This window comes from Bicyclus anynana, chromosome 4, assembly GCF_947172395.1.
Source record: "Bicyclus anynana chromosome 4, ilBicAnyn1.1, whole genome shotgun sequence".
NCBI lineage: Eukaryota > Metazoa > Arthropoda > Insecta > Lepidoptera > Nymphalidae > Bicyclus > Bicyclus anynana.
This window is the reverse complement of record NC_069086.1, coordinates 6,408,386-6,425,739: the sequence shown is the minus strand read 5'-3', so window position 1 is coordinate 6,425,739 and position 17,354 is coordinate 6,408,386. Positions and strand designations below refer to the sequence as shown.

Genomic DNA, 17,354 nt, shown 5'->3' with positions numbered 1-17,354 from the left:
ATGTTGATATAAAGTTCTCATCAATACAAATTGACCGAGCCCAATCACAAAGTAGCTACTGTAAACAAATGAGGAGTTCCCTTAAGTGTCTTTCGTTTCCATCACCAGACCCCTAATTCCAGTCACAACCCATGTTGATGGAAAGTTCTCATTATTACAAATTAATCAAACCCAAACACAAGGTAACTGCTGTAAATGGTAGACGTGTTCCCTCGTCAATGTCTCGGCTCCATCATCAAGTCGACTCCAGACCTTTATTAAAATGTAGTAGTTTAAAATACTACATAAAAAATAAAAATAAAAAAAGAATTTCGTGATCTATGATTCTTCTTCTTCATCTTCGATGACAAATTAAAGAGTGTGCAATATTTGGTGATTACAAATGGTTCTGGATCTCAGATTCTGGAAAAGTTAGGAGCCTGATATTTGGGTAAATGATATTTCAAAATGCTATTAGCTTCGTTATGACTATACAAAATACACAATTTGTAAAACTTTTCTCGATAGTTTATTTTTTTGAAAAATACATGTTTTGCTCACATTTTGCTTTCAATCTCAGGAAAAGCAAACTTATTTTCTTAAATTTTTGTTTTGTATAGAAAATTAGGTATATATCTTGAACATGGCCATTTTGTTTTACGTTATGTTGTTTAATTTACTTGCAATTTGGTAAAAATGGTTTTGGCGTTCACGTCATAAAATTTGCGTCGCGCGTCAATCGCTCCGTGCTTTTCACTCACGTGAAAGTCATAATTCGGCGTCTCGCTTGCGCTTCGAATTGTATCCATATCGTACCGACATGCTGCGCGCTCTTAATTATCTACCTGTTGTTAACAACGCAGTAGCTGTTCTGATAGTCGTCGGCAGTAATGCTGCGCGCGGCGTAGCACCGCGTGACGTAGACGCACACGCTGCCCGTCTCGTCGCTCGTGTCGACTGCGTACGTGCTGTTCGAGCACGTGACGTCTCCGCTCACTGCTACTGGAGGCTGTTCAAAATAAACCAAATACGCACATTATGTTAAAGAGATCGTTGTGACAGCATTCTGTAGTCAAATTACTCGAAGCAATTATATTTCTACTAACGCTTCGAAAACTAAAAAATGTAATGGTTATAATATCCGGTTGATAGGATAATCATGTGACCTACAACGTAGCTACTTGATAATGGATAATGGTTGATAATGAATGTCAATCCCATACATGTTTTAGATTATAAATCGTTAGCGTTTGTCTCAGACCAATCATTGGAGTTGTATCACTCTCAAATTCACTAACAAATTGTCTGTCGTTATTTAAGGAGGACGAAGAAACTCGTTATCAACCCATATTCAGCTCACTGTTGAGCTCGAGTCTCCTCTCCTAATGAGACGGGTTAGGCCAATAGTCCACCACGCTGGCTCAATGCGGATTGGCAGACTTCACACCCGCAGAGAATCAAGAAAATTCTCTGGTGTGCACGTTACCTCACGATGTTTTGCTTTACCGTTTGAGACACGTGATATCTAATTTCTTAAAATGCACACAACTGAAAACATGCATGTGGAATTGGAGGCAGAGGTCATTTCCACTGAGCTCTCACGTATCCGAAACTCACACTTCGCAAATGTTTAACACCAAATAATATACCTACCCTGTGTTTTTGTGTCCGACACAGAACTATAAATTTTAGATCGTTATACGCACACACGTGTAATTTTAACAAAATGAAACATCGATTTTGGGGACGTTGTTTATATGAGCACGTTTGATCATGATCAAATACTTTTTACAGAGGGGTCACCTCTAGCGAGGCATGTCCTATAGGGGGTAATTAGTCTGAAGCGTTTGTAGAAAGAGAATTGACGTGTTTACTACAAAAATTTACGTCTTGGCTACATAATTGGTCAAACAACTCCTAGGAAGTACTGGCATGGCTTTTCCCGCGACACATTGATATGGTCTGAATGGACAATAGATATTTAAGGCGTATAACTATGGTACTTGTACACATATAAAAACTAGAAGAGGCCTGCGAATTCACTGTTAAATAATGCAGCTATTACTCTCAGAAATCGCATGGGGTTCTATTGGTAGATCCAGAGTTTATAACCTCACAAACCTTACCTCTTTATAATATAAGTAAAGATTTTATGTTTTTATTAACACTCACGTCGATATCCGTGGTGAGCTTCAGGAAAACTTGTTCACTGTTTGCTCCTCGCACAGTAAGAGCGTCAGCGCTGGCGTTGAGTAGGGACGACGTCCACTCAAAGCCTTCCAGGTGATAGTTTCTGCTTGAAACTGTAGTTGGAGCTGGTGTTGTAGTGGTTGTAGTAGTAGTGGTGGTGACGGTGGAGCCAAGGGGTTCAACAGTTTTTGCATCTAGCAATAAAATAGGTTAAAATAATAATAGTCTTTGAGCCGCAAAATATTTATTCACGACCTAAGTGCTCGAACTTAAAGTATTGAGTGATTATATGTCATCCTTTTTCTTTGTACTACAAGTAATATAAGTTAGAGCAAGATAGAGACGTCTCTACAAACTGTCGTGTATTAATTAAAGCTGTTTCTGAAAGAACCACAGAAATTTTGCAGTTTAAACGTGTTTAATTAAAACATCACTGGCTTGGCACCGCCTTCAAACTGATCAGAAGGTAGCACATAGGTAAGATGTTATTTTTTGCTTTTTAGTTAAAGTTAATTTTTGAATTGGAAGTCGGTTGTTTTTTTTTATTAAATTTTTTTTGCATCTGGCAATAAAATACATTAAAATAATCTTATTAGTCTTTGTGCCCAAGTAACAAAACATTACAACATTTGTTCCGTATTGTGCATAATAGATATTGAAAGAAAATTTAAGCCGAAAGTGTCCTTGTTGGACAATTTTCAGGGAGCATACCTAATTTGTTATCGGACGCAGCATAGTCTGGAAGATGGCTTTTTTTTTTAATACTTTAGAAGTTAGCCCTTGACTACAATCTCACCTGATGGTAAGTGATGATGTAATCTAAGATAGAAGCGGGTAACTTGTTAGGCGGACGATGAAAATCCACACCCCTTTCGGTTTCTACACGACATCGTACCAGAACGCTAAATCGCTTGGCGGTACGTCTTTGCCGGTAGGGTGGTAACTAGCCACGGCCGAAGCCTCCCACCAGCCAGACCTGGGCCCATTAAGAAAACTTCAATCGGCCCAGCCGGATTTTTATTACTGGGCCCAAAGACTATAAATTTAAAAATTTAAATATAAATTAATTTGAGAAATGAGTACAATACACGAGATGTAATAATTGCACAGTGTACAAAAACATATACCCAGCCGAATTATAATAGCTTATTTTAATAAGAAAATAGTTCAGCCGTGATAGCCTAGTGGCATTCGAACCCACACCCTCCGGAATCGGAGGCAGAGGGCATATCCACTGGGCTATCACTGCTCTACTGTCGATGAATTAATGGTTATTTATAAATATTCTCGTACCGATGTTTTCGCGAGAGTCCTCATCTTCCTCACTCCAATCTAAGAACAAAAAATTTAAAAAAGTTGTTTTTTTTTTTGTAAAAATAATAATTTTCATATCTTTTAAATATGACCAATATTCCCTTCAAGTATTCGGAAAAAATTAAATATCACAATTTTAAGAAATTAAATATCACGTGTCTCAATCGATGAAGGAAAACATCGTGAGGAAACCTGCATACCAGAGAATTATCTTAATTCTCTGCGTGTGTGAAGTCTGCTCATCCGCATTGGGCCAGCGTGGTGGACTATTGGCTTTACCCCTCTCATTCTGAGAGGAGACTCGTGCTCAGCAGTGAGCCGAATATGGGTTGATGACGACGATTCGAAAAATGTTGTGTTTAGGAGCGGGTACAACAATAGCCAAACGGGCGCGGATCGAACGACCATTTCTCTAAGATGAGTCCGGCCCCTTTAAAACAGAGCTATTGGAGCCAAAACTATTTCTATAGATGACTCCATTACATATACTCGTAGAATATAAGAAACAAGTGTTTTTGAGTGAAGAGAATATACAAAGTTCCGATGAGCTACCTAACTACTGTGTACCTTTTTTTTTTATTTTTTACAAGTTAGCCCTTGACTACAATCTAATAATATCTACTACTGATGGTAAGTAATGATGCAGTCTAAGATGGAAGCGGACTAACTTGTTAGGAGGAGGATGAAAATCCACACCCCTTTCGATTTCTACACGGTATCTTACCGGAACGCTAAATCGCTTGGCGGTACGTCTTTGCCGGTAGGGTGGTAACTAGCCACGGCCGAAGCCACCCACCACCCAGACCTGGACCAATTAAGAAAATCTCAATCTGCCCAGCCAGGGATCGAACCCAGGACCTCCGTGCGCAGGGGCCATGCTAATCTTCTCTGTATCGTTCCAATTTTAGTATATGTACTGCCGAAGCGAGTACATATACCTACAGTCAAACTTGGACAACCCAAGAACCCATCCTTTGAGTTATTCACCTAACAAGGCGCTGGCTTCATCTTTCTCCGTTATTTGCCTATGATACTCGCATGTAACGTGGCTTTGTATTGATTTTTCAAAATTGTTTTAGTAGATCCAGAGATTACCTTCCCCCTAAAACCTCACAACTTCCTACCTCTTTATAATTGACAAATAACGTAGCTTTCTAGTGGTTTAAGAAGTTTCAAAATCGACTCAGTCGATCCAAAGATTACAACCACATTTACTTCTTTAGAATCTAAAATTCTATTTTTTATTTAGACTAGCAGACGCCTGCGACTTCGTCCGCGTAGTAATCGATGTAAACTTTCAACTCCTAATTTACTCCATGTTTCAGCGTGATGCTCTGTCAACATTAAATATGGACAGACAGACAAACAAAAAAATATTTTTGGATTGAGTATCGATTGTATTCTTATAACTAAAATTTTCAAAATATCTTCAATGTAGATACAGAATTTGATCTGATACAGTTTTGCCCTCATTCGCACGAGAACTTTTTTAACGGACGAAAAAAGCTCTAATATAAGTATAGATATAGATTATTCGTACTTACCGGCCTTTGTAAGGCGACGAACTGGTTCTGAATAAGTCTGCCCTAAAAATAAAATAAAATAAAATAATTTTTTTTAAAGACGGTGTTCTTATTTTAAGGTGAAAGATTTACCGTGTAAGTTAGTTATAAAGTTTAAAAAGAATTTTCAAAATTGGTCCATAAATGACGGAATTATCGCTGGACATACATAAAAAAAAACATACATACGGAAGCGGAACGTAGAACCTCCTCCTTTTTGGAAGTCGGTTAAAAAATATAGTTTACACTACTTTTATTTCAGGGTAATGGATGTCATAATTTTATGATTATACTCACGAATACTACTCATGGCTCCAAAACTGCCAAAACCTGAAACAAAATTAAACTAATGAAATATACGTTTAAATGTATTTCCATTTAATGAAACTATAGATAATAATCATAATAAACGCTTACGTTTAGGCTTAAAAAGTGGATGTTCACTGCTTGGGAAGATCGCGTGATGGTTACGGACGCCACTGTCTGAAAAAATACATGAAAGGTTGTGTAAACAATGCAGTATGCCTAGCTTACCACCAACACCACAACTCGTGAAAAGAAGCAACCAATGCCGCTGCAACTGGGAATAGGTCTATTTCTTTTCAAGAGATGCTTATGCGCATCTCTGGAAGAGAAATAGACAAATTAAAAATATTGCTACTACTATACCTACTATAAAAAATAATTATATTAGGACATAGTACTCGTATATGTAGCTTGTTTTATGGGTACTGATGAATATTCTATAATAAAATATTGCCACCAGGCCGTCATACATTAAAAGGTACTCTTACCGCCAGAAGTGATAATATGCCGTTTGTCAAGAAGACGCTCAGAAAGCTGCACTCCGCCCTTGGAAGCAGTATAGCGGTTTCCGCGATTACGACCTAAAAAAATCAAGTTTAGAAATACACAAAAACAAAGTTTGAACGTATTATTGATACTCAACTTTATATTTCTTACCTTGATCGTTATAATTTGTGGGAGAATTGTATCGCTTGCGTTTCCTATCTGTTAAGAAAATACAAAATTAGAGATTTGCAAAGTTAAATAAAAATTTTAATAAAAAAAATTCAACCGACTTCCAACTCAAAAAATAACTTTAACTAAAAAGCAAAAAATAACATCCTACCTATGTGCTACCTTCTGATCAGTTTGAAGGCGGTGCCAAGCCAGTGATGTTTTAATTAAATACGTTTAAACTACAAAATTTCTGTGGTTATTCCAGAAACAGCTTTAATTAAAACACGACACTGGCTTGGCACCGCCTTCAAACTGATCAGAAGGTAGCACATAGGTAGGATGTTATTTTTTGCTTTTTAGTTAAAGTTATTTTTTGACTTGGAAGTCGGTTGAATTTTTTTTATTAAAATTTTTATTTTTTCATTTTTAGTGTTAGCATACCCACTGCGTGTGTACAGTCACAACCTATCTAAGTGGAAAGTTCTTATCAATACAAAATTATCAAGTCCAAACACAAGGTAGCTATTGTGAGCCGTCGAGGAGTTCTCTTCACTGTTCTTCGTCTTCATCATCAGACCCTTAATACAGTCACAATCCATCTAGGTGGAAAGTTCTCATCAATACAAATTTATCAAGTCCAAACACAAGGTAGCTACTGTGAACCGTCGAGTCACTGTCCCTCGTCTTCATCACCAGACCTCTAATACAGTCACAATCTTTCTAGGTGGAAAGTTCTCATCAATACAAATTTATCAAGTCCAAACACAAGGTAGCTACTGTGAACCGTCGAGGAGTTCTCTTCACTGTCCCTCGTCTTCATCATCAAACCCTTAATACAGTCACAATCCATCTAGGTGGTAAGTTCTCATGAATACAAATTTATCAAGTCCAAACACAAGGTAGCTACTGTGAACCGTCGAGGAGTTCTCTTCACTGTCCCTCGTCTTCATCACCAGACCCTTAATACAGTCACAACCCATATAGGTGGAAAGTACTCATCAATACAAATTAATCAAGCCCAAACATAAGGTGACTGCTGTAAATCCTTGACGAGTTCCATCGTCTGTGTTTCGGCTCCATCATCAGACCACCTCCAAACCTTCATAAAGTTGTAGTGGTTTAAAATACCTTATGGAAACACTAACAAACGTACTAGCCGTCTCTACAACTTTCGAAAGTTCCCCTCAATTTCTCCAGGATGCCATCATCAGATCCTGACATGAAAAAAATGGGACCACCCTGGAAGTAAACCCTTCAAAACAAAAAAAGAATTTTCAAAATCGGTCCATAATTGACGGAATTATCGGCTGGACATACATAAAAAAAAAAAAAAAAAAAAGAACATACATACAGCCGAACGTAGAACCTCCTCCTTTTTGGAAGTCGGTTAATAAACTAAGTAATATTTAGAAACATACTAAGCGCCGGTCGTTTGTATCGCCACGGTACTATCAACGATATAGTTCGTCGCGCACTGGCCACTGCCGCTGTTCCTGCGCAGTTAGAACCTCCCGGTTTGTTAAGAGTGTGCAATATGTAATTTGGTGGTTACAAATGGTTCTGGATCTCAGATTCTGGAAAAGTTAGGAGCCTGATATTTGGGTAAATGATATTTCAAAGTGTTAGCTTCGTTATGACTATACAAAATACAAAATTTGTAAAACTTTTCTCAAAAGTTTATTTTTTTGAAAAATACATGTTTTGCTCATATTTTGCTTTCAATCTCAGGAAAAGCAAACTTATTTTCTAAAATTTTTGTTTTGTATAGAAAATTAGGTATATATCTTGAACATGGGCCATTTTGTTTTTCGTTATGTTGTTTAATTTACTTGCAATTAGGTAAAAATGGTTTTGGCGCTTACGTCATAAAATTTGCGTCGCGCGTTAATCGCTCCGTACTTTTCACTCAAGTGAAAGTCATAATTCGGCGTCTCGCTTGCGCTTCGAATTTTATCCATATCGTACCGACTTGCTGCGCGCTCTTAAGGGATGATGGCAAGAGGCCTGACGGGATGACTATAATACCGTGGTCTATGGGACGTGCTTTAGTATGGGATGCAACCCGCGTAGATACGAAAACGCCTGGCGCGTAGATACGAAAACGCCTGGCGCAGCTGCTAAATACGTTCAATTCCTTAAGCGTCGTAAATACTCAATCATATCTAATGACTAGCTGACGCCGCGCGGTTTCACCCGCGTGGTTCCCGTTCCCGTAGGAATATGGGTATAATATATAGCCTATTGCCTTCCTCGATAAATGGGCTATCTAACACTGAAAGAATTTTTCAAATCGGACCAGTAGTTCCTGAGATTAGCGCGTTCAATCAAACAAACAAACTCTTCAGCTTTATAATGTTAATATAGATATAGATTATGTATTTGCGGCGCTTGCCTTTGAGACTTTGTCATCAGACACCAAAAATTTTTTTAATTGTATGTCCGACAAATTGATCCATACGTCAGGTGACCCAAGAACTGACGCTTATTTGACCCAAAGGATAAGTCTTGCCTTCCAGAGGGGTAACAGCGCCAGCGTATTATAGTTATTTAATTTATTATTATTATTAATTAATTTAATTATTAATATGTATTTGTCTTTGTAAAAATAAATATATTGTTTACATACTACTTTTTGACAGCCTCCGTGGCGCAGTGTTATGCGCGGTGGATTTACAAGACGGAGGTCCTGGGTTCGATCCCCGGCTGGACCGATTGAGGTTTTCTTAATTGCTCCAGATCTGGCTGGTTCGGCCTTTGGCCGTGGCTAGTTACCACCCTACCGGTAAAGACGTACCGCCAAGCGATTTAGCGTTCCGGTACGATGCCGTGTAGAAACCGAAAGGTGTGGATTTTCATCCTCCTCCTAACAAGTTAGCCCGCTTCCATCTTAGATTGCATCATCACTTACCATCAGGTGAGATTGTAATCAATCATCTAACTTGTAAATAAAAAAAAATACTTAAAATATTTCATAGATAAGATTGTTTGCAAATACGTATATAAAAATATCACATACCAACAAACCTGCCCACATGTTGTGTACCTGCACATGATAAAACATTTAATTAGATTTTAAACGATTTAACTGATTACCATCAGCCCATTCATTTAGACGATACGATACCACAGATAATGACTGTTTTTGCTAAAAAAATAAATAAAAATAATAAAAAAAATAGACAAGATAGTTATACTTAAAACAACTTTCTCCTAAGGCAGGAATCTACCTATGCCTATTTATAATAAAGCTGTCAAAAACAGGTCAAATACTATATGTTTTGAAAATTTTAGTTAGCATGCTTTTTATATAATCAAAATTAAAGCCAAAAATATTCATTCTTTTATTTTTTGTCTGTCTGTCCGTAATTTATGTTGACCAGGCATCACGCTGAAATACTGAATGAATTCAAAACCTGGCACGATTAGAGACCATAGTACGGAAAAATTAAGAAAGAAAGAAAGTTAAGTCCGCTAGTTAAAAATAATTATAAAACTTACTTGATGTAATGAGTACCACAGATTTTGATGGGTTTCTATAATCTGAAAAATAAAAATCTTTAATAAAAATTCTGTAAAATATAGCTAATTATATCACCTTAATATTAGCCTAAATTGTATCCTATCTTTTCCTATTTAGTTTAGGTAATATCATACTACCTACATACTACCACAACATCATTGCACTGTCAACAAAGTGGAGTGTCGATTTTCATTCTCCTCCTAACAAGTAAACACAAAAACATGCAAGTGTGTGTGACTCAGTGAAGTCTCTGAACACTTTTTGTGGTGATTATGTTGGCAATTAGACACGTAACATATCTAATAGTACAAAATCTATAATTGGCAATAGATATTGAAAGAACAAATATTGAGTCGTGGTAGCCCAGTGGATATGACCTCTGCCTCCGACTCCGGAGGGTGTGGGTTCGAATCCGGTCCAGGGCATGCACCTCCAACTTTTCAGTTGTGTGCATTTTAAGAAATTTAATATCACGTGTCTCAAACGGTGAAGGAAAACATTGTGAGGAAACCTGCTTAAGAGAGAATTTTCTTATTCTTTGATTGTGTGAAGTCTGCCAATCCGCATTGGACCAGCGTGGTCAACAATTAGTCTAACCCCTCTCATTCTGAGAGGAGATTCGAGCTTAGCAGTGAGCCGAATATGGATCGATTGAAATAAACAAAATAACAAACGAGTCGCAAAGCTGAAGTAGCATTGGGGGAAATAATTCGAAGACCTGATGGACGGGTCAGGTGCTGAAATAGTGCACCAGAAAACGCAGTGTTGGTCGACCCCCCACTGGGTGGACCAACGACATTAAGGGAGTTATAGGCGGCTCAAGATCGTGACGTTTGGATGTCGTGACACAGGGGCGAAGCTACCGCCGTATCAGCCGTATCAATAACTAGCTGACGCCTCGCGGTTTTTCCCGCGTGGTTCCTGTTCCCGTAGGAATATGGGGATAATATATAGCCTTCCTCGATAAATGGACTATCTAACACTGAAAGAATTTTTTAAATCTGAACAGTAGTTCCTGAGATTAGCGCGTTCAATCAAACAAACAAACAAACTCCTCAGCTATAATATTAGTATAGATACGGGGGCGGCAGACTACAGGGGTATTTGTTAAATGTAATCCAGAATCACACTGAATCTGGTACTTTCCGGAAAAAAACTGCTTTTAGAGTTGCACTCCAGATATGACAAAAGCAAAAAAGCAATCTCTTTTGTTTCCGTGTTGAGCGAGCACCCAAAAAATAGAAACATCCTATGTTAAAAAATCACTAACGTAATTATTTTAACCAAACATTTTTGTTACTTTTGTGAGAAAATTACCCTTCATTTGGGCTTCTCAATTTATTTTGATAAAGGGCCCCGTCAAGGCACGCTATGCCACTGTCGTTACACGAGGCCTATGTCCAGCATTGGACGTCTATCGGCTGATAATGGTAATGATAATTATAGTTTTGGGCTCTTCTCGAACTAAGGCATTTTTGGAACCCTCGTAACTATAGTTTTAAGTTTTCGACCAATTATTATCACCATTATATAATAATGACGTTTTGAAAGTGCTTGTAAACTGAGTCTAATTGAAATAAATGAACTTTGACTTGTCTTTTAATCATTTTTTAATGAGAAAACCCCTGAGAAAAATACAGTGACAAAGTTAGTCTTACCTCTAACTGCAGCATATCCACCGTTAAAACTCGTCTCGTTTGTCGAGAAAAATCCAAATTTTGTCGGCCCTCAAGTTGGTATTTGCAACAAAGAATTAAAAATATAAAATTAAAATACCATAAACGAATAAATTGCTACGTTGAGTTCCGATTATACGTCAAAAATACGACTTCGAATGATGCTTTTTGCTTATAAACACTATACTTTAACTACATATCAATGATATGTAGGATAAAATAGGGGGTGAATGTTTGTATGAAACTTTGTCAATTTTAAACCGATTTAGCTGAAATTTGGAATAGAAATAGTTTTTACTCTGGATTAACACAAGCTACTTTTCATCCCATAAAAATCCATGGTTCCGGTGGGATTTGTGTAAAACTAAATTTCACGCGCACGAAGTCGCGGGCGTCTGCTAGTTAATAATATAGAAATAAATATGTAATCAAGTATACATCAAGGCGACCGGCAGACATGGCGGGGCGTCGGCAGACATGCGTGAGCGTCAAAAGTTTCTAAAATACAGTTGTCTCGGCGCCCAATATGAATTCGTCCCGTTTGGCGTCGAGACACTAGGCCCGTGGGGCAGGAGCGCTCAGACTCTCCACAAGGAGATCAGCAAACGCCTCAGAGAGGCAACAGGCGACCCTCGGGCGGGCAGCTTTCTCGCGCAAAGAATGTCAATCGCAATTCAACGCGGGAATGCTGCCTGCGTGATGGGCACCCTACCAAGGGCGGCAAATTTTGATAAATATTTTTAGGTATTAGTTTTAATTTTAATTTATTTTAATTTTGTAGTTGTAGTTATAATTTCCTTATATTTTATTTTTATAATAAGATTAGCCTATTTAAGTATTATCTTCATTAATAAAATAATTATTAATATGTAATTATATAAAACATCTTACCTAAATCTGTAACTGCTGGTCCTACATCGTTCCAGGGATGAGCATAACTTGGTTGTATCGCTGGTACAATTGATGCTGTAATATAGCATACCATAATTTACCCATTAGATAAGCCGTAGGTAATAAAAATATGTCATAATTTAAATATATATAAAGTAGCAGACATCCACGGTTTCACTCGCTTAGTTCCCTTTCCCGTGAGAATAGGAGGACAAAATATAGCTTATGTTATTAACAATGATTTTTCTTTTAAATTTGTATATATATCCTTTTACCTATGTATAGCTGTAAAACTGTTTAACTTTAATTAGTATTATAATTATAAAGATAATCTTATTATTTAGAGCATGTAGTGTTAACCTATAAGTGGACGAATATTTTGCCTTGTTACCTATGTTATAAAAATATTATATAGCTTGTAAGAAATGTAAGATTGTTGGTTAACCAAATAAATTAAAAAAAAAAAAAAAAACTACGTGGCTTTGTATCGCTAAAACAGTTTTCAAAATTGATTCAGTAGATTAGATTCCTACCTACAACCTCACTTCTCTACAATATTAATATCTATATCTATATCTTCTTATCTATCAATATCTTCTTATATAACTTGTAATAAAACTGGTCGAATTCTATACATTTATTCGCAGTTTGAGATTTTACTTATACCATTTGTAACATAAAACGTTATCGTGGCATAACGGACGCCAGCGTCATCTAGAATCTATACTTATGATACAAATTCTGTACATTTTGTACATTCTGTACATTGAAGATATTATGAAAATTTTGTTGATGGGGGATAATATAATCGATATTGTACCTAAAAATATTTTTTTTCGATTTTTTTTGTCTCTGTATTCGTTATAGAAACAAAAACTATACGACAGATTTTAACGAAACTTGGTACAATTATATTTTAGACTCCTGGGGAGGTCATAGATACTTTTCATAACGCTACGATCAATAGGAGCAGAGCAGTGAAGGGATATGTTGGGAAAACGGGAGAAGTTATTCTATTTTTACAGCGATACTACTGTAAGGGCTGGATTAAAGAGGTCTAAGGGCGGACGAAGTCGCGTACGCCCGCTATTAATTAATACTAGCGGACCCGGTCAAGCTTCGTTTAGACTTATGTGCACTCTTTCCCTATCCCTACCCTACACTACCCTACTCCTATCCCTACTCTACCCCTACTCTACCCCTACCTCTTGAGTTCTAAAATTACAACGATTTATGAACGCACGCGTAAATGTTAATCATTGTTTTGTCAGTATTTCTGAACGCACGTATAAATGTCAATTATTACTTACACAGTATTTGATAGGATGGACAACAAATGTTTGACAGGTACCTACTAAACAAAGTAAGATTTATGGAAAATTATTCATCTTTCATAGTTATTTATTGGTTGAGTTTTCATTGTTTTTAGGATGTATTCTGCTGTTCTTAGCGGAGACAAATCCAACGAATCAAAAACCATGAAAATCGGTGCAGCAAATCTCGAGTTATAAGTGTTGTAACAAAGGATAACAAGGATAACAAACAATAAGATAAATGATATTAATAATATTGATTGTGTGCAGGTGAGTATAGATGAGTATAATCGTATACTTACGAGGTTTATCCATATAGTTGTACTCGGTCGGCGCAGTAACTACCAGCGACGTAAGAGGTGTTACAAACGTATACTGGAAATCAAAATATGAGTTACTGTACATACATATAGATGGAGCCGTGATAGCCCAGTGGATATGACCTCTGCCTCTGATTCCGGTGGGTGTGGGTTCAAATCCGGCCCGGGGCATGTACCTCCAACTTTTCAGTTGTGTGCAATTTAAGAAATTTTATCACGTGTCTCAAACGGTGAAGGAAAACATCGTGAGGAAACCTGCATACCAGAGAATTTTCTTAAATCTCTGCGTGTGGGAAGACTGCCAATCCGCAATGGGCCAGCGTGGTGGACTATTGATTTGACCCCTCTCATTCTGAGAGGAGACTCGAGCTCGAGGAGCATTGTGTTAATCTGGAGGATGAGAATGGTTCTCCAACCTCATTACAGAGGTTGGAGAACCATGAATTGGTAATAAAGATGACAATTCCCAAATTCTTACCTTAAGTGCTATATCTAGAGCCTTCTTTTCAGCTTCATTGTCCTCACGGTTGTCCAGTAGCTGCTTGATGGTGAGGTACGCCCACAGACGCTCTAGAGGCAAGTGTTCATTCTTCGTTCGGTTCACGGTTACTTTTGGCGTCGATTTGAAATGTTTCTGTTAAAAAATACGTGGTGACATCGACCAAACCCGTTTGCCCGACGGCAAAAGCGTCATCCATTGTTTTCGATTCTGGTCAGTTTGCTTGCTTAAAGTTTCTGTTAATAACTTATATTGATTAATATATGTCGGAGGGTTAGATAGTAGCGCCATCTTACATTAATTAGAGTAACTAATTAGGTAGCGATATCTGTTAGAAACGCCAAGGAGTACGTGACATTGCATTGCTAATTACTTGGCTGGAAGGCGACACGAATGAAGAAGGAGAGTATTGGCTAGCTGTAAAAGAGCTCTTTAATCCTGCTACTAGCGGTTGCCAGCCCGTAATTTCACTCGTGGCAGCCTTACTGCCATACGCTAGTTACTCCTGGTTTACAATACAGTATCAGCACTATACATGATCAATATTGTAGTTAGAGGGTAGAACTGTAGTAAGTTAAGCGGTCGCTCCGCTAACAATTGATAGTGTTACTTTGTGTATCTGCCATCCTTGACACGTAAAGCTTAGAACCTGCCCTGAGGCTACGCCTTCTCCGTTATTAGAAGTGGAATTTAGTCTGCTTCGTCAACATATACAAGCTTAAGGTTTGGCATTATTAATCTAAAGTTTTTTAACATAAAAAGAAAATAATGACTTACTCTACTAACACCACCATCACTACCATAAAGACCCAAGACCACAGGGTCTATTTCGCTGACGTCTTCAGCGATCTGCCCCACGACCGCCACCTCCGAGCCCGCGTTAATAGCGTGGAAATTACTGCGACTTACGGAACCTTCTTTAATCTGAAAAATAAGGATATTTGCATACATCCGAAGTATGTTATGCTAATTTTTTTATTCTTACAATGACCAAAACTATATTTGACTTTTATATCCAGTTTGCATTTTTATATTGCCCATTTTACTAAAATCTCTCTAAAAGTGACCTTCACAGTTATGAAAAAAATTAATGGTTCAAGGTTACTCTAAAATTGAAAGCTAATTTCTGTATTTTTTTTTCTAAATTTAGATCGCGTAGTTTTAGAGATTGAAACTTTTAAAAGTATTATTTTCTTAAATAAGTTAACAACTATATTTTAAAATTCCAAAAAATGTAGTTACCTAACCAATTTTCGTAAAAATTAAATGGGACCAGTCTAGAAGTAAAAAAAAAAAAAAAAAAACAAAGTCTGGAAGTAACTCTTTCAAACAAAAAAAAAGAATTTTCAAAATTGGTTAATACATGACGAAGTTAAAAAAAAACCATACAAATTAGCAAAAAATCGATCAAGTAGTCGAACATTCTATGTGTATATTCTGTGAATATTCTAAACGATGTGTTGGTTAATCTGTGTAAAAATTACGCGTGTGTGTATTACGACTCAAATATATAGTTGTGTATAGTGTATGGACACAGAATATATTTAATGGTGTTAAATGTTTTCGATGTGTGAGTTTACCTCGTCCCCCTCAAAAAACGACAGACTTTTTTGTTGGTGAATTTGGGTGCGAAACAGGTCCATAGTCTAAATAGTCAAAGTTTTTGAGCTGGCAGTATTACCTGCTGACGAGGGTACAGGAACTGGACATGAGAGAGCAGCGGTGACGACACCTGGCGGTAGAAGTCGTACAACTGGAGCGCAGCATCCGCCGCCACGTAGATGTGTCGCATGAAGCCGTTGTTCCGGAGAGAGAGTTCGCGGAGGAAAATGCGGTTTGCATGCTCACCTAAGATACAAAATCATCATCATTATCAACCCATATTCGCCACACTGCTGAGCTCGAGTTTCCTCTCAAAGAGGGGTTAGGCTAATAGTCCATCGTACTGGCCCTTTACGAATTAGCAGACTTTACACACGCAGACAAAGAGAGAAAAGAGGTCGGTGGCGGTGTTTTAAGGTTGTGGCGTGGCTCCCGTGCGCGGAGACACTAATATTTAAACTTATATGCTGTCTTTGTCGGTTAGGGACAAGTTTTGGGTTGTCCTTAACCTATCAGTAGCCGTAAAGCTAAGAAACAGTGGGCTTACATTTTTTGGGGCAACTAGTGTTTGGAAACGCATATGAAGCGAAGAAATTATTGGAACAATCTGGAACAATTTCGGCAAATGCTTAGGCAATATTGTTTTAAATTGCTTCATATCTTCCACAATGCTCAATGTCTTCGACACCTAATTTTGTTCGGGCTGATTTGTCCAGTGTAAAGTATAGTTCTTGATAAATATAAATTCTCATCTCACAGTAATCTCTCACTTGTATCTCAGATATAAAGCTGAAGAGTTTGTTTGTTAGCTTGTTTGATTGAACGCGCTAATCTCAGAAACTACTGGTCCGGTTTGAAAAATTCGTTCAGTGTTAGATAGCCCATTTATCGAGGAAGGCTATAGGCTATATATTATCTCCGTATTCCTACGGGAACGAGAACCACGCTGGTGAAACCGCGCGGCGTCAGCTAGTTATGTATATTTCAAATACAGGAATAAGGACAAAGTCGATATCACTCTCTGCGATAAAGCAGCTTTCCATTGGTGAAAGAATTTTTAAAATCGGTTTCGTGAAATAGACGTGAAAGCGTAACATAAAAACAAACTATGTAACTCACTTTCGCATTTTTAATTTATGTAGGTATGTTTCTTTAAAAACTCACCAAAAGCGAGAGTGTACAAGGAGGCTCGTTTATGTCCTGAATTCTTCTTAGTAATCGATGTAGTGATTCTGGCAGTGCTAGTCTCTCCTTTGTTGACGTTCCCGTCCGTCAAAAAGATGATGATAGGCTCCAGCTGTTCTAGGAGATTTATGTAAAATTAAGTTAATTACGTATTATTAGTAAAAGCTCCACGAAACATCAGCCCAGTGTCGATGCTGAGAGGAGGCCATTATAAGAACAAGTCAATATGCTAGTTCTGACCTATTTTATTCTCTGTTCTTTCTGCAACTAATGTCTTAAAGTCTAACTTATTAAAATAATTTGTTATTTAATTATTTGCACTTACTGGTACTTTTTGTTT

The 17,354-nt window shown here is 37.5% G+C and overlaps 1 protein-coding gene and 1 pseudogene across 1 annotated transcript in view; both read right to left on the bottom strand.

Annotated features, from left to right (window-relative positions):
- Nucleotides 1-1,896: 1,896 nt before the first annotated feature.
- LOC112058422 (inter-alpha-trypsin inhibitor heavy chain H3-like) overlaps nt 1,897-17,354 on the bottom strand; it is a 22,381-nt gene continuing 6,923 nt past the window's right edge. Inside the window, exons 9-16 of the mRNA XM_052891583.1 lie at nt 16,994-17,131; nt 15,909-16,075; nt 15,005-15,151; nt 14,207-14,362; nt 13,711-13,783; nt 12,096-12,170; nt 2,152-2,363; nt 1,897-1,941 (exon numbers count right to left, since the gene is read on the bottom strand). Of these exons, the coding sequence (XP_052747543.1) occupies nt 1,897-1,941; nt 2,152-2,363; nt 12,096-12,170; nt 13,711-13,783; nt 14,207-14,362; nt 15,005-15,151; nt 15,909-16,075; nt 16,994-17,131 (1,013 nt within the window). The remainder of the gene's footprint in view (nt 1,942-2,151; nt 2,364-12,095; nt 12,171-13,710; nt 13,784-14,206; nt 14,363-15,004; nt 15,152-15,908; nt 16,076-16,993; nt 17,132-17,354) is intronic.
- Nucleotides 4,343-4,415, bottom strand: LOC112044199 (U6 spliceosomal RNA; annotated as a pseudogene).